Source organism: Rissa tridactyla, chromosome 23 (assembly GCF_028500815.1).
Source record: "Rissa tridactyla isolate bRisTri1 chromosome 23, bRisTri1.patW.cur.20221130, whole genome shotgun sequence".
NCBI classification, from domain to species: domain Eukaryota; kingdom Metazoa; phylum Chordata; class Aves; order Charadriiformes; family Laridae; genus Rissa; species Rissa tridactyla.
The window spans coordinates 3,271,026-3,291,651 of record NC_071488.1 but is presented as its reverse complement, the minus strand read 5'-3'; the positions used below and the strand labels follow the sequence as shown (position 1 = coordinate 3,291,651).

At 58.7% G+C, this 20,626-nt stretch overlaps 1 protein-coding gene and 1 long non-coding RNA gene across 8 annotated transcripts in view; both read left to right on the top strand.

Moving 5' to 3' along the window:
- Positions 1-20,424, top strand: part of LOC128901160 (uncharacterized) — a 45,706-nt gene extending 25,282 nt beyond the window's left edge. Inside the window, exon 3 of the long non-coding RNA XR_008463432.1 lies at positions 20,184-20,424. This is a non-coding gene — a long non-coding RNA (uncharacterized LOC128901160). The remainder of the gene's footprint in view (positions 1-20,183) is intronic.
- Positions 20,425-20,432: 8 nt separating this feature from the next.
- MEF2D (myocyte enhancer factor 2D) overlaps positions 20,433-20,626 on the top strand; it is a 39,640-nt gene continuing 39,446 nt past the window's right edge. For all 7 annotated transcript variants that reach the window (XM_054182990.1, XM_054182987.1, XM_054182986.1 and 4 more), the window contains exon 1: positions 20,433-20,596. In XM_054182990.1, the coding sequence (XP_054038965.1) occupies positions 20,543-20,596 (54 nt within the window). In that variant the 5' untranslated portion in view covers positions 20,433-20,542. The remainder of the gene's footprint in view (positions 20,597-20,626) is intronic.

Genomic DNA, 20,626 nt, shown 5'->3' with positions numbered 1-20,626 from the left:
CTTCCCATGGGCTGTGCGTCTCCCCCAGTCCAGGCTGGGGGTGAGGAGGGGACCCCCAGGGAGGTCATCCCTTGGAGGTCATCCCCATGGAGATCAGCCCCATGGAGGTCAACCAAACGGAGTTCATCCCCATGGAGATCACCTCCATGGAGGTCGTCCCCATGAAGGTCGTCCCCATGGAGGTCATCCCTATAGAGGTTGTGGAAGTCACCTCCATGGAGGTCATCCCTATAGAGTTCATACCTGTGGAGGTCACCCCCATGGAGATCATCCCTATAGAGGTTGTCCCCGTGGAGATCACCCCCACGGAGATCACCTCCATGGTTGTCCTCGTGGAAGTCACCTCCATGGAGGTCATCCCTATTAGAGTTTGTCCCCGTGGAGGCTGTCCCCATAGAGGTTGTCCCCATGAAGATCACCCCCATGGAGGTCACCCCATCTGGATGTAGCTCAGGGGCTCAGACTCCCAAATTGGTGTGGGATCTGACCCTACAGCTCTGCTGCGGTGGCAGGAGGAGCAGTGGGTCCTGGTGCCGGGGGGGCGGCAGGGAGCACCCTGCCCAGCTGCGCACCCCTCTCTTGCTGGTGGCGCGAGGGGGTCCCGGTGAGTGGAACCGGACACCAGAGTCCCCAAAGCTGGTGTGGGGCAGGGAGGTGGCACCCGCTCGAGGTCCTGCAGCCTGGCACCCAACAGTGGGTGCCACCATGGTTCTCCAACACCCGTCATCCCCTTTGCTTCACCGCCTGGCGCAGCTCTGCCGGGTCCTGGCTGCGGCCGCGGCACTGATTTTTGGGGCAAAAGAGGGGCATTGGTGCAAAGGAAGGTTTCTCTGCTCCGGTTTCTCCATGGATGGACGAGGCTTGTGGCCAAATCCACTATTATTTTCTCCCTTGTGTTCCCCAGAAATAAGGTGCCATTGGGAGAGGGCCCCGCGCCCGGGTTTTCACCCTTCTTGACCTTCTTTGCCTGTTTATTGCTGTTACAGTAAATGTTTGCGTCTCCCGTGTCTGCAGTGAGGTTGTGGTAGAGACAACGCCGCGGGCCCCGTTTTATGAGGGCTCTACGGTTTCGTGTAATGTATCTTCTGTACCTGATATTGAAATCAATAAAAGGAAAGATTTTAAAAATAATCTGACCCCAGCTCCTGTAAGGAGGGGACTCTGGGCGCTGCTTAGCGAGCAGTTTTGCTGGCTGGAGATGGCTTTTTAGTGCCGGAGAGGAGGCAGGTAATTTATTTGGAGGCTTGGTGCTGGGAGATGGGGAGAGCGTTCGCCGGTTCCTCCGCAAGGTCAAAACCAAGGGCTTCATAGAATCATAGAATGGTTTGGGTGGGAAGGGAGCTTAAAGGCCACCTTGAAGATCATCTCATGCCAGCCCCTGCCCTGGGCAGGGACACCTCCCACCAGCCCAGGTGGCTCCAAGCCCCGTCCAGCCTGGCCTTGAACCCCTCCAGGGATGGGGCAGCCACAGCTTCTCTGGGCAACCTGGGCCAGGGGCTCACCGCCCTCGGAAGAAGGAATTTCTTCCCCACATCTCATCTCAATCTCCCCTCTTTTGGTTTAAAGCCATTCCCAACGTCCCGTGGCTCCCCTCCCTGCTCCAGAGTCCCTCCCCAGCTTTCCCGGAGCCCCCTGAGGGACTGGAAGGGGCTCCAAGGTCTCTGCGGAGCCTTCTCTTCTCCAGGCTGAACCCCCGCAACTAATTCACCCTGCGGTTGGTTATGCTGATGGAAACCAAGAGCAGCTCCACGGGCCCGTGTCGGGGTGGGAGCGGTGGAAGGGCCGCACTGTGTCTCGGTGGTGCTCGGTTTGTGCTGGAGGAGAGTGGGGCCGGGCGGGCTCGGTTGGGTCCATCCTGCTGCCGTTCGGCTGAATGCCAGCTGCTGGGATGGGACCGGCGCCGTTCCGCTCACTTCGGGTACAAGTAAATACCAGTGGCGGCGTGTGCGGTGAATGATGAAGCGGAGCGTCGGAAGGACGGGGCTGACTGCTGTGGGGTGCGGGGGATCGCGGGGGTGGGAGTGGAGGGCAGGACCCTCCATGAGCATCACCGTCCTGAGGCACCAGGTACCTCCCCGGCCGAGCGGTGGCAGGATCTCTCTGTAATTAAACATGTTCTCCCCAAATCGCTGCTGGAGACTGGATGCTCAGCCCCACCGACTCCATATTGACCAGTTGCACTGGGTCCTTATTTTTCAGGTTGACAAAAATTCTTTTTTTTTTTTTTTTTTGTCCTTGCGCAAAGCCCCGTGCGGGCACAGAGTTTTGAGCAGGGGAGGAGCAGTTGAGCGATTTTTGCAGCTGCATAATTGCTTGCTCCGAGGAGCCGGGCATCAAGTTGGGAGGAGGATTTCGGAAAAAGCATCTCTGGGGGCTGCTTTGAAACTTGTCGCCTTCGCTCTGCGAGCGATGGGAGCCGAGCAATTAGAAGAGAGATATCGACCCTGCCTCGGAAGCGTGCGACGACCAGCATCGGGCGATTGAATCCCGACGAAGCCGCGTCCTCACGTCCTGCGACGTGCAGCATCGCTGCCCGCGATCAATAGGCATTTTGTCTTCCTGAGGCCGGCCCCGTTTGAGGCGCACCAGGAAAACCTCTCTGCCCAACCGCATCTGCTGCAGAAAACTCTTCTAGGGCCTGTGACCTTAATTGAATCGACTCTTTCATGTCCTGAAGACGCTCGTATCATCTCTCTGCAGCCATGCTCGGTAAATCACGTGGCCGTCACCGCAGGCACACGCTGCCGGGTCTCTGCCAGCCTGTTTCTCTCTCTTGGTGAGATGTTTTGCAGCCCGAGGCTCATTTCCAGCTGCTTGGGAAGAGCCCTTGGGTCGCCAGGTCTGCTCCTCTGCTGTCTGAGGCCTTGCATCAGCTTCTCTTGGAGGTTTAATCATAGAACCATGGAATGGTTTGGGTGGGAAGGGACCGTAAAGACCATCCTGTCCCAGCCCCTGCCCTGGGCAGGGACACCTCCCACCAGCCCAGGTGGCTCCAAGCCCCGTCCAACCTGGCCTTGAACCCCTCCAGGGATGGGGCAGCCACAGCTTCTCTGGGCAACCTGGCCCAGGGGCTCACCGCCCTCGGAAGAAGGAATTCCTTCCCCACATCTCATCTCAATCTCCCCTCTTTTGGTTTCAAGCCATTCCCAACGTCCCGTGGCTCCCCTCCCTGCTCCAGAGTCCCTCCCCAGCTTTCCCGGAGCCCCTTGAGGGACTGGAAGGGGCTCCAAGGTCTCCGCGGAGCCTTCTCTTCTCCAGGCTGAACCCCCCCAGCTCTCTCAGCCTGTCCTCCCAGCAGAGGGGCTCCAGCCCTCCCAGCATCTCCGGGGCCTCCTCTCTGGTGGAGACCGGAGTTTGCAGCGCCTGGGTTCCCCCCATGCTCTGTATGTGAGCTGTTTGTGACCATCACCACCCTCCTTATTTCCAGGGGGAGCTGGCAAAAACGGGCCAAAAACCCCCACTTCTTGCCCCTTTCCCACTTGGGGGGACCCTGGGGCGGGTGAAGCCGTGGTTTTGTGCTGCCCCATGCGGCTGCTGAAAGGCGATCGTGCTGCTGGAGGTCACCTCTGAACACCCCGCCGAGCCGGGTGGCCTTTTCGTGGTCACCGCCCTGCCTGCGCCTTGGTTTTCTGAGCTCATCCGCTATTTTGCCACTGAGGTTGGGGAGAAGTTGGGGGGGGGGGGGGGGCGGGGGGGAGAAAATATCTTCAAAGCCCTTTTTCCTTGCCGGGGGGTGTGGGGGGGGAAAAGCCGACTTGGTCAGAAACGTCATCTAACCGTGCCGACCCCGCGGCGGGGCTCATCCTCCCCAGGGTCAATCCCCACGGTGGCGTGTCCCCGGGCTCGGGGTGGCGGAAGAAGCGAGCCCGGGGGCTGCTTTCGGCAGCTGTTGGCAAGCGAACGGCTCCGGCCTCTCCCTTCCCCCTCCGTAGGCTTAACCACCACCTCCTGCCGCCGCATCTGCCCTTGAGAGGCCACCGAACGCCCCGAAGAGGGTTTTGGGGGACTCGGGGGCCGGCCGGCGGTGACGGTGACGGTGACGGCTGCTCGGGGTGGCCGTGGCCAGGGGACAGCGGTTCCATCCCCACGCGCTTCCTCCCGGCCGCCAGCGCGCAGCAGCCCTGGAGAAGGACGCAGCCACCCCGGCTCCTGTAAGTACCTCTCACTCTTTCCACTGGAGAGTTAAAATTAGCAACTTCTTTTTTTAAAACAGGCGTCGCTTTAAACCTTGCCAACCCAACTGGGTTTCCTTTTTATTTCCCCCCCCCCCGCCCCAACCCCCAGGCTCTTTTTCTCTTGATTTTTTTTTTCTGTTTATTTTGTTGTTATTGTTGAACGTACGCGTGCGCTTTTTTTTAAAAAAAAAAAATTTTTTTCTCTCCCCTCTTTTCGTTCCTTCCTTTTTTTTTTTTTTTTTTTTTTTTTTTTAAACACGGGTGACGCTGCAGTGTCGGTGCTGGAGTTTGGAGCCAAATAAACAGCCCGGCACACCCCCACCACCCCGATCGCCTTACAGAGCCCAGCGCCGAATTTAGAGCCCTTATCTATTGTCAGCCTCCGCGGCTGCCGCTGCTCTGCCGGGGCAGGGGAGTGTGGGGGGGTTGTTTGCCCCAAACCCCCCTTTTTTGCTCCTGACACAGATCTTCGATGTGAGTGTGCCTCTAATTCTCTTTTATTCCCCCTCCCTCTACTCCCTGCTTTGTGTTTGTGGCAAAGCACAAAAGTGCCCGTAAATCAGGACCCGTTGGTTTTTCTCTGCATGGGGAGGGAGGGAGGGAGGAGGGGGGCATTCCCATGTTGGGAGGATCAGCGGCGTGGCGAGAGGGGGAAACTGAGGCACGGAGGTGGGGACCTGGCTTGCCGAGCCGGGATTTCCTCCTCTTACAATAAAAAGAATCCTAGACGAGCGAGGAAAACGCAGCAGGATTGGTGCCTGGCCGGATAAAATCCGTCCCGTTGGGGAAGCTCGCGCCTGCTGTCCCCCGCGGCGGGGACGATGCCGGGGACGGACGCGGGTTGGAGGGTGACACGGCCACCGCGGTGCCGGGACGGAGCTGGGGGTCGGAGGTGGCCGTCCCAGCCCGGATCTGCGAAAGCAAACAGGAAGGCGAGCGGGGACTGTATTTACTCGGCGGGGGTGGGGGGGGAGGTTATTTATTGTGGTTCCTCCGAGGTTGGTACCGGCGATTTTTAACGCCTTCCTGCTCGGTGCCGTCGCCTTTCCTGGCGTGGGGGGAGCTGGCGGCTCTGAGCCGGGTACCACCATCGCGCCGGGGCTCTCCCTCCTGCCCCTTCTCCTCTCTGAACTCTTTCAGAAAATTTTGGTTTCCTCTAGAGACCAACCCGGCCTGGCCCGGCCCGGCCCGCGCGAGGGATGGATGTGGCGGGGCTGGCACCGGCGCTGGGCTTGGCCCAGCCTAGAAAAAGCTTTTTTCCGACTTGATTTTTTTGTTTGTTTGTTTGTTTGTTTTTCTTTTTTCTTTTTTGTGCTGTTACTGCTGTGGGGCTGCCCAGATCCTACTTGGGGTTAGAATTCATAATGCTGATAATCCTCCTGTCCACTTCTGTGAAAATTAAGGTGCAAAACGTGTAGGAAGGGGGACGGCATCCCTCCGAAGCGCTTTCGGCGTTTCTCTCCCAAGATGTGGCTCGTGTGCGCTGCCCCGGCTCCGATGCTCGTGGGCGACTTAAACGCAACGGGGCCGGAGGATAAATTTCACTCTTTCGGCTAAACCCAACGCTCAGCTGTCGCTGGGGGTGGGCGAAGGGGGTTGTCCCCTCTGCTCGACTCGGGGACCCCGTCGGCCCCGTTTGGGGACAGGGGTTGGGGCCGCAGGGCTTGTCCCGGGCTTCTGCTTTCGAAACCAAAGGTCAGCGGTGGGAGCCCCGATGGCTGCAAAGCCCTTTCCTCCTCCTCCTCTTCCTCCTCTGGCATCTCTTTTGGGCAAAAACTTGATTTGGGCAGCTATTTTATTTCTTTATTTTTATTTCTTTATTTTTACGTCCCCACCCTTGAGCCAAAAATTTGGGCTGAGATATTTTCATTTCTGCCCGCAAACTCCCCCCTTCTGAAAACCACGCGTTCTCTCTCGCCCTCTTTGCAAACGTGCAGGAAAAAAACCACAACCAAAGGCCTTATTTGGGGTTTTTTCCCCAATTTTTTCCTTGTTTCAAGAGGATTCGTGACTGGTGTTTATCCGCGCGCTCATGATGGTCCCCGGGCTCTCGCCTGCCCTCAGGGTCCATCTCCTCTATGCCGCAGGAGCATCCCAGCGCCTTCCCTGCCGTACCTCTGAAATCCGTGCTGGGACCCGCCACCAAACCCTTTGGGATGCTCCGGTGCGGGCGTTTGGAGGCTGCCAGACACCTGGGATGCAGCCACGCTTCTGGAAAGTGCCAAATTTTGGCATTTCCCGCAGAGGCTGGGCATCCCCGTTGCTCTCCTGAGCATGGTGTCCCCTCCCCCCGGTTTGCTGGGGATGCCCCAGGTGGGCATCACCCCCTCCCCGCAAAACCCCAGGGCTGGCTGAAATCGCCACCCCTCCGGCACGGGGCTTTTGGCACAGCCGTAGAGAAGCGTTCGACTGGTCAGGACTCCCCAACACCTAAATCCCGCTGAAACACAAGCTTTGGGTGGGTTTAAAAAACCCCCACTTTTAAAACGGAATGATTTTCCCCGCCATTCCTGGAGGACGGGGGCTGGATGAGTCCGTCTCTCCCTGCTAATTGGGAGCCGTCACCTGGCGGGTCTGGCCGGTGCTGGCCGTGGGGTTGGCGTGGTTTGGGTGGCCCGGCCGGTGCCGGGGAGCGGGGAGGCGAGGATTTGCGCGCCTGGGTGTAGAATGTGGGTCTTGTGAGCGAGCGGTGACAGCTGAGCGACAGCTGCCCGGCTGGATTTCGGCCGCCTGACGAGCCGGGGCCGGATCCGCACCCACCCGCCTTGGCTGGCCGGCGGGAATGCAGGGTGAGGATCCACCCCCCTGGGCATCCCCCAGTCCCAGCAGCCGCGAGTCACGCCGGGAACAAGGCGCCTTGAGCTGGTTTGTGCCCCCCGCCCCAAATCTGGGTGCCCCACGGTCCCCGGGGTGCTCCAGCCGTGCCGTGCCTGGGCTCCGGGTCCCCGGTGCCAGCAGCCAACGTGGTGGCTGATGCAACGTTATTTGGGTGCCAGGTTGGAGCCGCCGTGTTTTCAAGGCAGTGCAGGAGAAAAGGAAGTTAAACGCGTTTTTGCTCCATGGCATCTCATCCCGGTTCCTCCTGCTCGCTCAGAGCGAGTTCGGTTCGGGTTCGGTGCTGACCAGAGCCCGGTCCGTGCCCCTCGGTGGGCTTCGGTGGCTCCTTCTCCTCTCACGGCACTTGGGCTGTAGCTCTTGGGGCCAAGGGACCTATCTTTCTGCTCGGTTCCTTGTGCCCGGGGCCTTGGTCTGTGCTTGCAAATCATGGTCTCAAATAATTAATGCTGTTTGTGGACCTTTGTTTGCTTTCTTAAAAAAATTAGCGGTGTCTGGTGGTCAGCTTTCAGCTGTTGGATGGCAGCATGGCTATGGAGCAAAGTCTTTTTTTGGGGTGGAGGTGGCGGGAACGTGGTCAGATGGATGGGCAGATCCACCTCTGAGAAAAGCAGATGGCCACGATGTTGGTTTTCCAGGTTGGAAGTGCCAGGGGCTGGTGGGAGCTGCAATGGTTGAGTCTGAGCACTGGGGTGGAGGCAGGAGCCTGGTCCTGCCCGTTCCTGGTGGTTTTGGCCAGATCTTGCCCATTCATCTCTCCAAGGGACTCTCCGGTGAGCTCTGCTCCGGTGTCACCCTCCCAGTGTTCAATGTTGCCATGTCGATGGCCAGTTAAGCTGATGGGCTCTTATCCTTCTTCTCATGGTCAAGTGGAGCTGCCGACCACCATCCCCTTCCCAATGATGGGGAGCTCCTGGCATCACCAGCTTCACCAGCTCCTCCGCACCCCAGATGGACTCTGCAGCCCCTGGGGAGCCCGGTTACTCCTCCCTGCCTGGGAGCTTGGGATGTGTAAACCCTGGCTGAGAGCGTGGGATGGGGCAAGGCAGGAGCAACATCTGCTTCTACGTGGCCTTTGCATCTTTGGAGCCGGCGGAGGTGATGGCTACTTTGGGCATGGATGCAGTTGGTGGCCAGGAGATGCAAATAAAAGCAACAGCCCCGTGACTTTTGGCGTTGCTGCTATTACTCACCAGCGCTGGGGGGTGGGGAAAAAAAAAATAGAAGTGGTTTTGGGCGGCTGGTTTGAAGGATCTTGGTGGCCCTTGGGGAAGGGCTGAGCCTTCGGGAACGGTGCTGCTGGGGTTGTGTGCCGGGGGGGAGGATTGTGATGGAGGGAGGATTGTGATGGAGGGAGGATTGTGATGGAGGGAAGATCATGATGGAGGAAGGATCGTGATGGAGGATCGTGATGGAGGGAGGATCGTGATGGAGGATCGTGATGGAGGGAGGATCATGATGGAGGGAGGATTGTGATGGAGGATTGTGATGGAGGGAGGATCATGATGGAGGGAGGATTGTGATGGAGGATCGTGATGGAGGGAGGATCATGATGGAGGGAGGATTGTGATGGAGGATTGTGATGGAGGGAGGATCATGATGGAGGGAGGATCGTGATGGAGGGAGGATCGTGATGGAGGATCGTGATGGAGGGCCGACCTCCGGGATGGCGCTGGGGGTCTCCATCCCCTCGGCCCCCCTGATGCCCAGGCTGAGCCCATGCTGTGCTTTGCGTGCAGGAGGGTCTGCAAAGCTGCTCTTGGGTGGCCCTTCCCGGGTGGGGACAGGTTCCCTGGCCATGTTGTTGGGGTGGGGATGGAGAATTGTGCCATGCTGCCCTTGGGCGAAGGGGAGGTGACGGCAGGAGGCCCTGGCTGGCTGCGGAGGACGCATCCCCAGTCCCATCCCGTTGGCCCGGGAGGGAAGAGGAGCATTTCCCCCGGGACAGGTTTGCTCTCGGCTGTGTCCCGTGGGACTGCCGTGGGTTTCCATTGCTCTCGCTGGTGGCTCAGAGCAACCGTCGGGTCTCATGGAGTTTCCCCCTGGGTAAAACCCTCTGCGGGGAGAGAGCTGTCCCCTCTGCTCTGGGGGAAATCCTGTCCCCTTGCATGGAGAGCCCCTAAATTCCCTGCAGGAGGGTTTCACGCTGCTGAGCCACCCCTGGGGACCCCGTTCCCGTGTCCCGGCGGTGGGATCCCATCCCCCGTGCGGGAGCTGAAGGCAGCGCTTTGTCCCCGCTTTGGCGCGTTGGGTTTTGCGACTTGCAAGTCATGGACATCCTTCGACGACCATAGCGAGGGCGCTGGCAGCGGGGACCTTGCTGGGCTGCACTGGGGGACAGGCACACCCCGGGGTGCACCCTCGGGATGGGGGGCGCCCGAGGAAATGGGGGGAGATGTTGGGGTCTGTGTCCTCCTTCTCCATCCCCCCTTTCCTCCCCGTGGCATCAGCACTGGCAAAAGTCCTGCCGTGGGTCTGGTTTGGGGTCGAGAGCTGCTTCAGCTCCCCACCGGCACGGGGATGACTTTGACAGCCTCCTGATTTCCGAGCGCAGGATCCGACCCTGAATTCAGCTCTCTCTCCTTCTCGCTCTTTTTTTTTTTTTTTTTTTTTTTAATGAGTCAACCTCTTCATCTGTCATATTAAACCTCCTCATTACCAGGTATCTAAATTTTGCTCTGACAATAGTGACAGGGGAAGCTGCGATATCATTGCCACGGCGCGGGGCTACGGGGAGCTGGCAGGTGGTTATTTCATGCCCTGCAGGGAGCCGAGGGGGTGGGCGACGGAGCCGGATAATGGGCTCTCGCTTCCCTTCATTTAGAAAACCCTACTTAGTGCAGAGGGGAAAATTACCCTCGGCCTCCAGCTCTGGAGCTGGTGATGGATAGGGGACAGGAGGGAAGGGGAACGGCTTCGCGTGGTCCGGTTGCTCCTCCCTGGGGATGGAGGGTGGATGGGGATGGAGGGTAGATGGAAGGGGAGGATGTATGGGGATGGAGGACGGATGGGGGTGGAGGACGGATGGGGATGGAGAGTGAATGTGGGCGGGTGGGGATGGATGGGGATGGAGGGCAGAAGGGGATGGAGGACGGATGGGAATGGAGAGTGGATGGGGATGGAGGCTGGATGGGGATGGAGAACGGGTGGGGATGGGTGGGGATGGATGGGGATGGAGGCTGGATGGGGATGGAGAGCAGATGGGGATGGATGGGGAAGCAGGGTGGATGGGGATGGACACTGGGTGGGGATGGAGGACAGATGGGGATGGAGAGTGGATGCGGGTGGGTGGGGATGGATGGTGATGGAGGGCAGAAGGGGATAGAGGCTGGGTGGGGATGGAGAGTGGATGGGGATGGATGGGGATGGAGGGTGGATGGGGATAGAGGCTGGGTGGGGATGGAGAGCGGATGGGGATGGATGGGGATGGAGGACGGATGGGGATGGAGGATGGATGGGGATGGAGGGCAGAAGGGGATGGAGGGTGGACGGGGATGGAGGGTGGATGAGGGCAGATGGAGGCTGGATGGGGATGGAGGGCAGACGGGGATGGAGGGCACACGGGGCTGCAGGTGGCTCAGGCCTGCCCTGGGCAAGTGGTTGGTCCCAGCTGGGAAAGGGGATGCTGTGCCTGTAGAGGGGTGCTGGGGTCCCCAAGCCTTCGTGCATGCACCCGGGGAAGGCACCGAGCCACCCGGGAGACCGCAGCCAGGCTCGGGGTGACGGCTGACCCCTCCATGAGGATGCCACCATCAAGGTCGCCGCTCAGGGTCGCGGGGCTTTTCTGGCAGCTGCATCACCCTTTGCAGCCTGCTGTTCCCGGGGTGCTTTAAAGGTCACTTTAAGAAGGGGTTGTCCGTCCCCTCCGGTTTAACGCCATGTGGCCGGTCCATCCCTGTGGCGTCTCCCTCTGGGAGAAGGGACCAGCTGCCACCCTGTGAAACCGTGTGGCGTGAGGCGCTGCGGGTCCCCGCTTGTCCCCCGGCCCTGTGTGCTTGTCCCCGCTGGAGGCCGTGTCCTCGCCGTGGCGCGGGGTGAGGACGGTTCCCTGGTTGGCTTTTGGCCAGCGTCGAGCGGGGCCGCGGACTTGCCTGTGACCTTGCCCGGGGCTCTCTTCTCCTGCCAGCTGTGTCCCCAGCCTCTCCTCTCCAGCCCCGTGTCCCCTCCACCCTCCGCTGGCTCCGGCGGCGCGGGGAAGGTCACCGGCTGTGCCCACCGTCACCTGCAGCACCCGACGGACGCGCTCCGGGGGGTGCTGGATGCGATGGCATCCCTGGCCAGCCGCGGTGCGGGATGAAACGGTGCGATTCGGGCTGCGGGGGACCAGGGTGCCTGGTTCGAGTGCTGCCGTGGTGCCTCCGGTCCTTATGCCATCATGGGGGCTGTCACCCTTGGGTGGCTGACACCCTTTTTTGGTGGGTGTTGTCTGGGTCGCAGCGGGTGCACGAGCTGCGGGGGAAGAGAAAATCAACCCTGGTTTAACAATTTCCCCCAAATCCTTCCTTTCAGCCTCCCCTTGCAGGGGCAAATGCCAGTTCTCCACCATCGTTTAAGGGCTGTGCGTTTTTTTTTTTCCCCCCAGACTCTGCCGGTCTTGGCACGGTGCGTGGTTTTGTTACAGCTCAGCAGAGCTGGCTGCGCGCTTGGCATCTGCTTTTCTCCAGAGAGCGCCTGAATCTGGGTCAGGAATATATGTGTCTTTTTTTTTCTTCAAATTCCTCGGGGGCCTGCTTGAATCCAGCCTTCGCTCCCGCTCTCCGGAGCCTCCCCAGGTTTGTTACCTGCAGCCGGCGGGACGGATCCTGCGCAGGGAGGACCTGAGCCCGCTGGTTTTGCTGCCGGTCCTGGGGAAATGGGGGCTCTCTGATTTCAGGAGGGGTGGCAGCCCGGCATTGGGTTTTTACACCTGCTGGGCGAACAGGATTCGGCCCCGGCGAGGGTTTGGTCCTGCTGCCGAGCCGCGTTTCGGCCGCCTTCCTCTCCCCTCCCCCTGCCTGCATCTGGAGGCTCGACACAGGAACCCAGATAGCATCATCCTGAAACCAGAATAGAAGCTTTGGAGGAGACTTTAGCATGTTTGTGTGGTTTTGATCTCGGTTTGGAGATAAAGAGGTGCTAAACAATGCTTGAGCTGGTGACTCGGAGTCCTTCAGGGGCTGGGGAAGCGCAGGCAGCTGCCCTCCCTGCCCGCTGCGATGCCCAGGACGTCCCTGCGCGGGTCCCTCTCCCCTTCGCCGTGTCCCCCCCCGGGGTGCCAGCGCCGTCCATCCCCCCCCATCCCACAGCAAAGCCGGCTCCGTCCCGCAGCGGTCACTGGCTGGCGAGGTGACGGCGAGCACCACGCCGGTGGCTTTGCAGGACAGGAAGAGCAACACGAACATGAATACAGATTTTAGGGAAGGGTTCTTTTCCTCCCCCCCTCCCCACCGTCCCATCTGCAGAGAAGAAGGAAGCGGGTCCTGCAGATCCAGAAACCACCAAGAAGGAAACTCAAAAGTCCTTGGTGTCAGCGTGGAGGATATGTTAAAAAAACTCCCGACAATTAAGTCACAAAAGGCAGGCCCGGCCGTCAGCGAGAGAGGAAACAGGAAGGCAAGAGCTGCAGTTAAACAGTCGGGTTCAAGAGGTGACTTGAGCTAAATCCACATCCTTCAGGGATGGAAATCCAGCCCCGTCGGCGGGCGGGATCTGTCGGTTTGCGCCGGTGCGAGACCCTGGAGCCAGGGCTCGGAGCCCACGGCTGCCGTTTGCCGTTCGGTTTGCGATCGCTTTTAAGGCTGTTTCTCAGCTGGGACTGGAGCTCGGCGCGGGAGCTGCCGGACGCTCCTCGTGGCAGCGCGGCCACGACCCGCCCCCACTCAACCCCTTTTCCTGGGGAAACCTGCGGGTTTGCAGCGGGGAGCGCTGCAGCGGGGTGTGGGGCTGCTCTTGCCACCTCCGAAGGAAGCATCGTTGCCACCTCCAGAGCGTCATCCCTCCTCCCTCCGCTCGGTCCTTCCCCCTCCGTGCCCTTACCCCGGTGTGGGGCAGGCAAAGGGCTCGGTGGCGGCTCGGTGCACCCTCGGGTGTAAACCACTTCCCATGGCAGGTCTGCAGCACGGCAGCGTTTCCTAGAACCACAGAACGGTTTGGGTGGGAAGGGACCTTGAAGACAACCCAGTGCCACCCCCCTGCCCTGGGCAGGGCCACCTCCCACCAGCCCAGGTGGCTCCAAGCCCCGTCCAACCTGGCCTTGAACCCCTCCAGGGATGGGGCAGCCACAGCTTCTCTGGGCAGCCTGGGCCAGGGAGGCTCCAAGGCGGGGGAAGGTGTCCACGCAGCGTGTTATTGCCGTCATTTCTGTTTGGGGATAAATCCTGAGCCCCCCCAAAATGGTGGTCCCACTGGGCTGGGTGAATTCAGCCCCACTGGGTGCCCGGTTCCCCGGGGGAGGGTGACCGGCAGGGAGGACCCCTCGTGCCGCTGCTTTCGGACGCGTTACCCTCAGCCGGCACCTTGGCCTGATGGAGCCAAGTCAGGATAAACCCACCTTTGGGAGAATTCCTGCAAATCCTGGGTAAAGGCTGGGTTTGTCCCGCAGAGAGAGTGTTCGGTGCCTGGGCAGAGCGGGCTGTGCTCCTCCGGAGCCGTCACCCGCTTTTCTCCTTTCAATTTGGGACTTTCTGTGCCGGTACCAAACATCCTCCCATTCATCTCCTCCCTACGATGACCCGCGTCAGTCCTTTCAGCATCTTGCAGGAGAGCGTTTTTCTTCTTTTCCCTTTTCCTTCCTTTCCCCCCGCCCCAGCCTCCATCCGTCCTTTGAAGCTGCTTTTGCAGTTTTCCCCACGGCCCAGGACATCCCCGCGGCCCCAGTTTGGGGGATGGAGATGGGGAAAACTTGAACTGGTGCCGTGATGAAGCCAACCGAATTTTGCCATCACTGGTAACGCTGGCTCTACCCTGTATTTCTGGAGCGGGGAACGCGGTGCCGCACGTGAGCGCAGGGGCTGGGTGCCGGGAAAGGCGAGGCCGTGCGGAGCTCGGAAGGAAAATAACTTTTTTTTTTTCTTTTTTTTTGGAAAGGATGCGTTTATTTGCCTTTATTTATCTTCCCAAAGCTTTTTGGCTTCACCTTTTTGATCTTTGCCTTTGCAGCTGCGCAGCCGACGGTCGGTTTGTTCAGGGTGCCGTCGTGCTGAGAGCACAAGGCTTCGCAAGGTGGGGTTTGGAGGGAGGGACGGCTTGAGATCGTCGCCTTCCAGAGGAGCGGCCGCAGCGCGGCTGACTTCAGCGCGGGGGCAACTAAAAAGGGAGGCAAGAAAAGGATCTTAAAAATAGCGGACGGCCACAGAAAGCGGATGGGCCCCTAGGCACGCAGGGAGAAATACGGGGCTGCTCCATAGAAAAGGGACAGATTACGGGGTGGTGCAAAGAACCCTGCCGCTCCTGCGACGCCAAGGTGAAACCGGGCAGAAACAGGTAAAATAGAGCGGAAATGCCTGTAGTTGGTAAAAAAAACCCTGGAAGTAAAGATTTGGAAGAGGTGTCAGCTCTCTTGCCTCCCCAGCCCTTGGAGCTGTGGATTCAGCACCCCCAAATTCCTTGTTTTGTAAAAACATCTCCCAGCTGAGATTCCTCTTTGCTTTTTCTTTCTTCCCCCCATTTGCAAAATGCTAACTCTGCTCCCTCACCCGTCTCTCCAATTTAAAGCAATTTACTTGGAGCCGGGTATGAATTACTCAGCACAGAGTTAACCAGCACCTGCTCGTAGTTAATTGGCATGTGTGTTAATTGCTGTGATAGTCATACTTGTGCGAGCGCGCGAGGGGGTGTAGGGCAGGAGGGAGGGATGCGGGCTGCCTCCGTCCCAGCGCTTCTCGCCGTTTCCCCGGGGCGATGCCGAATTTCCCCATTCCCGATCCTCGCCCAGGTTTCCAGGCGCTGAAGAGGGACGGGATGAGTTTTTGGCCCGCGCCAGTCGCTCGGTGCAGCGCCCGTGATTCGCTTTATGGCAGGTTTGTAGGTGCCTTTCCGTGCCCTCGGACCCCGGCAGCCGAGATGCTCGGTGGTTGCGTGGAGATGGTCACCGTGGCGACGGGTACCACTGGGGACGGCGGCATCCTGGGGGGGAGGCTTGCGGGTGCCCGGGCTGCACCCTCTGATGTTTGAGCCGTCCCAAGCCTGGTTTAGCGTGGCGCCGGGTCACGTTTTGGGCAAGCCCTGCCTTACAGGGCTGTGGAGATTCTCTAGTGTCTTGTAAGGGGCTGGGCTTAACCCATCCCCTGGTGTTGGTGCGATTCGCTGGGGTGTCGCGGCTTGGGGACATCGGTGCCTCATCCCGCAGGGGATGGAAAGGTCCCGTGGGCTCGGACACCACGCGGAGTGGGTGCCTTCTCATCCTGCAGGGGATGGAAAGGTCCCGTGGGCTCGGACGCCATGCGGAGTGGGTGCCTTCTCATCCCGCAGGGGATGGAAAGGTCCCGTGGGCTCGGACGCCACGTGGAGTGGGTGCCTTCACATCCCGCATGCACCACGGGAGGGCATGAGCCTTTTTTCCTTGGAAAACCGGGCTAAGGAGAAAGAAGCTGCTGTCACAGAAGGAAGAAAAGATGATTTAATGACTGGGGATATTATATTGAATAAAAACGCCCAAGTTAAAAGTTATTTAGAAGTTTAACTCCTTTTACAAGCCCTGGGCTCCGGGTGCTTGGCTATATATATGTTTAGGTGCTTATATTCCACCTGATCACGGAGAAGGGTCGTGGATGATCCTGATGCTTTGGAGGGGGGAGCAATTAGGGAGGCAGAGCAATTTGCTGGGGGAGGAGCGGGAGCTCCGGAGGTGCCGGGCTGGGTGCGGGGTGGGTGCTGGGGTGTCGGGTGGGAGCAGGCAGGAGCGGCGCCGGCGCGGTGGGCAGGAGCCGGGGGGAGTCTCTCCAGGTTTCTTGCCCTTGCAGATGCTGATCAGAAACTCGAGCCTTGCGGTTGGGCTTTCTGAAACAGCCACCTGGGCAGGAAACGTGAAAATACCTGGGTTTAAAAATATGTTGGAAAATAACCCCCAACCTAAAAACAAATAAACCCACCCCAAAACCCCGGCTCCAACCCTGGGAACATGAAAAAGGAGGAGGTTTAACTCCCCTCCGTGGGATGTTTGGAGAGCAGCAAACAGCTCTGTGCTTTTCTCCATCCTTCATTTTCATCCCATCCGAGGACCGCGCTCGCCGTGGGGTGTTTTCCTTCCCGTGCAGAGGAGAGGGATCAAGAGCATCACACGGCCAGCTGCCCTTCTCCCTGCCACGACATGCAAAAAAAAGTGCTGTTAAGTCGCCTTTTTTCCTGTGGGAAACTGTATCCAGCGCCATGAGCCGACCCCGAGGCTGGGAGGATGGTCCCCATCCAGCTGGGGGTGCCGAGGCCCCAGGAATCGGGATTCCAGAGGAGGAAACGTTGTCTGGTGGTTGAAAAAGGTGATTTGTCTCGAAACACCTGGGTTTTATTTGCAGCAGAGGGAGGGGAATGTGGTTTGAATGCCGCCGCTCCCGTGCAAGAAGCACCGGCTCGTGCGAAGCCCAGGGCAGGGACGAGCAGCGCCGGGGTTTTCTCCTCGTTCTTACAAACATCCCATGTCTTTTTCGAACGCCGTGGAGCTTTTGGCCGCGATAGCATCCTGTGAAGAAGTCCCACAACCCAATTGCGTTAAAATATGCTTCCTTTCACTCGGTTTAAATTTACTGCCCGTTGTTCTCCAGTGTTTATTGTTGCTTCTGGAGAGTTCCTCTCTGGTTTGGACAGTAAATCTGCTGTCTTTTCAGACGGTTTCTCTGTCCAAGAGCTGCAGCACAAGGAAGGAATTAGCATCTTGCCTCGGGTCCGGATGCGGAGCTGTTGCTGCTTCGCCCTGCTGCTGGCGGTTTTGAGGATGGGGAAGGTGAATATTTTTCAGCCAGCGTAAAGAAATGGCAGCTCTGAAGGGAAAAGCTGCAAAGCAGACTCGGGGGAAAGTTCCTCCTCGACCAAATTTTCTCCGTGCGTACGAAAGCCTCGCCTTGGCCCCCAGTGGAGCAAAAATCCTTGGGTTTGGCTTTTTCTGTATCACCGGCCTTTGAGGGATGCTCTCATGGCAGCCCGGTGCCTGCATCCTCTGCTCACCGGTGCCAGCCCCAGTGGCGATGCTCTGGGACCTGTGATGCTCTGGGACCCGTGATGCTCGGGGATGAACCATGCTCTGGGACCAGTGATGCTCGAGGGACAGGTGATGCTCCGGGGACAGGTGATGCTGTGGGACCAACAGTGCTCTGGGACAGGCGATGCTCTGGGGCCAGTGATGCTCTGGGATCAATGATGCTCTGGGACTGGTGATGCTCTGGGACCAGTGATGCTCTGAGCACAGGCGATTCTCTGGGACCAACGATGCTCTGGGACAGGTGATGCTCTGGTACCAGTGATGCTCTGGGACAGGTGATGCTCTGGTACCAGTGATGCTCTGGGGACAGGCGGTGCTGTGGGACCAGTGATGCTCTGGGATCAACGATGCCCTAGTACCAGTGATGCTCTGGGGACAGGCGATGCTGTGGGACCAGTGATGCTCTGGGACAGGCGATGCTCTGGTACCAGTGATGCTCTGGGGACAGGCGATGCTGTGGGACCAGTGATGCTCTGGGACAGGCGATGCTCTGGTACCAGTGATGTTCTGGGGACAGGCGATGCTCTGGGGCCAGTGATGCTCTGGGACAGGTGATGCTCTGGGGACAGGCGATGCTCTGGGGCTAGTGGTGCTCTGGGGACAGACGATGCTCTGGTACCAGTGATGCTCTGGGACTGGTGATGCTCTGAGGACAGGTGATGCTGTGGGACCGGTAATGCTCTGTGACTGGTGATGCTCTGGTACCAGTGATGCTCTGGGACAGGTGATGCTCTGGTACCAGTGATGCTCTGGGGACAGGCGATGCTGTGGGACCAGTGATGCTCTGGGACAGGCGATGCTCTGGTACCAGTGATGCTCTGGGACAGGCGATGCTCTGGTACCAGTGATGTTCTGGGGACAGACGATGCTCTGGGACTGGTGATGCTCTGGGGACAGGCGATGCTCTGGGGCCAGTGGTGCTCTGGGACTGGTGATGCTCCGAGGACAGGTGATGCTGTGGGACCGGTAATGCTCTGTGACTGGTGATGCTGTGGGACCGGTAATGCTCTGTGACTGGTGATGCTCTGGTACCAGTGATGCTCCGGGGACAGGCGGTGCTGTGGGACCAGTGATGCTCTGGGATCAACGATGCCCTAGTACCAGTGATGGTCTGGGGACAGGTGATGCTGTGGGGACAGGTGGTGCTCTGGGACAGGCGGTGCTCTGGGGACAGGTGATGCTTGGGGACAGGTGATGCTCTGGGACCGGCCTTTTCGGGGCTGCCGGCAGAGGGACGGGGAGCAGCAGCTAAAGGGCATCCCCCCAGCTCCGGCTCAGCATCCCCCACGGCACCGGTGCTGCTCGCACCCGGATGGTCCCTCCCCTTTGCTGCTGCAAGGAGAAACGCTCACCCATTTTGAGAAATAACAATTCAAGCAGCAAATGCCATCCCTGTATGGTTTGTCCTCGCAAAGAGTCTTCCTGCTGGGATTTATGGGGAAAAAAAAAAAAAGGGATTTTTGCTGCCCTTCGTCTCTTTGGTCTCTTTCCTGGGCTCCCCTTTTTTCGTCTTCCCTGGAGGGCAAATTGTGGATGGCGGGGGGGCGGGGAGGTCTCGCTGTTCCCCTCTCAGCTGCTCCAACCGGCGCACGACGCGCGGTGAATAATTTTACCCAAAAAAAAAGAAACCCCCCCCCCAAAAAAAAAAAAAGCAGAGAAAAAGATTATAGAGTGACTCACGACGACTCAGTGAACCCCGAAAAACAAGTGTGGGAGTGAGACCGTCAGGGCTTGTTTGCTGTCGGAGCGCGGTGCGATGCGGAGCTGAAGGACAGGGCCAAGGTCGCTGGGGGGTTTCAGGGGGTCCGTGGGTGGGCGCTGCGTGCTCCAGGGTGGGAGAGGAGCAGGAGGAGCTGGGTCAGGGCTGGACACGGTTGAATTTGGGGTGATGGGAGGGGAGGAAAAGTGCCTTTTCCTCCCCCCCCCCCTCCATGTTTTTTGTAACAAGACGGGAGGGCTGGGGGCTGCCAAGCGGAGGCAGGTAGGAAGCTATTTTGGGACCGGCTTTTCCCTCTGCCCGGGTGTTGGCACGGGGCACCCTCGCCTGAAATGCAGGGTTATCCCTGCCTTTCGCTGCCCATGGAACCAGGAATAAAAATCACCCGCGGAAAAATGAACTGGCCGGCTTTATCCCCCCTCGCCCCCCGGGACAAATAATCCCCCCGAGTCGATCCCAGATGGATGGAAACAACCGTCATCGGGCTGGTTTTGAGCCCAGCCGAAGCCCGGGCTGACACGGCTTCTTTCGGAGTCCTTCTTCCCCTCGCCCAGAAGAATTAGGTTTCTGTGCCTGATTAGAGTTTTTTTTTTTTTTTTTTAAGTAATCAAATAAAGACATTTTAAAATTCCAAATTGAAGATTAATGCAGAAATTGGAGACGGATTTAAATCGCCCGAGCTAATCGCCAGCCACTCGACTGCTCATGACTTTATTAAGAGAAAAAAAAAGAAATAATAAAAAAAAAAAAAAAAAAAAAAAGAAAAGTCTGGAGCGTCACGGAGGAATAATGATTCACGGGCTCCTCGCTGCCGTCTCCTCCTCCTCCTCGACGAGCATCGCCGAGCCTGGCCCACACACGTGTCCTGCGGCGCGGGTGGTTTTTGGGCTCCATCCTTGGGTTTTTTTTGAGACCGGGTTGGATAAATAGGGATTTATTTATTTTTTTTCTACGCTGAGGCTGGTGAGATGCTGGTGAGTTGCCCGGAGTGGTGGGGGATGCCCCATCCCTGGGAACAATCAAGGCCAGGTTGGACCAGGAGCAACCGGGTCTAGTTGAAGATGTCCCTGCTCGTGGACGAGACCTTTAAAAGTCTTTTCCAACCCAAACTATTCTGCGATTCTGAATCGCTTTGCGGCCTTCCCGGCCCCAGAGCTGAGCGGGAGGATGGGAGCAGAGGGGACGGCCGGGGGGGCAGGAGCGGGGACGGCGGCAGGGACGGTGCCGGGATCCTGGATGGGGTTTGGGGACAAGACGGTCTCACTCCTGTCACTCTCTCCTTCCGCAGGTTTCTGAGCAGCCGCTGACGGCTCAGCCCCGCTGGATCCGGCCGCGCAGGAGGATACCATGAACTGAGCAAGGAGCGGCGCAGAATTCCCCCCCTTTTTTTTTTTTTTTTTTTAATTTTGCCTTTTTTTGGTTTTGTTTGGATTTGTTTTGTTTCATTTTGTTTTGTTTTTTTTTCTCATCCGGGAAAACAAACAAAAAAAGAAGCTCCCCCCGCTCCCCCCCCCTCCCGCCTTCTCGGCTCCCCCCCCCCCCCCCCCCAACGCTCTTTAATGAAAGCGTTTTAAAAGGGGGTTGTTTTTTTTCCCCCCTCCCCTGAAGCGAAGTCGTCCCTGGGTGCGGTGAGGATTTCCCGAGAAGATGGGGAGAAAAAAGATCCAGATCCAGCGGATCACGGACGAGCGCAATCGACAGGTCGGTGCTTTCCCTTCGCCTCCCTCCTCC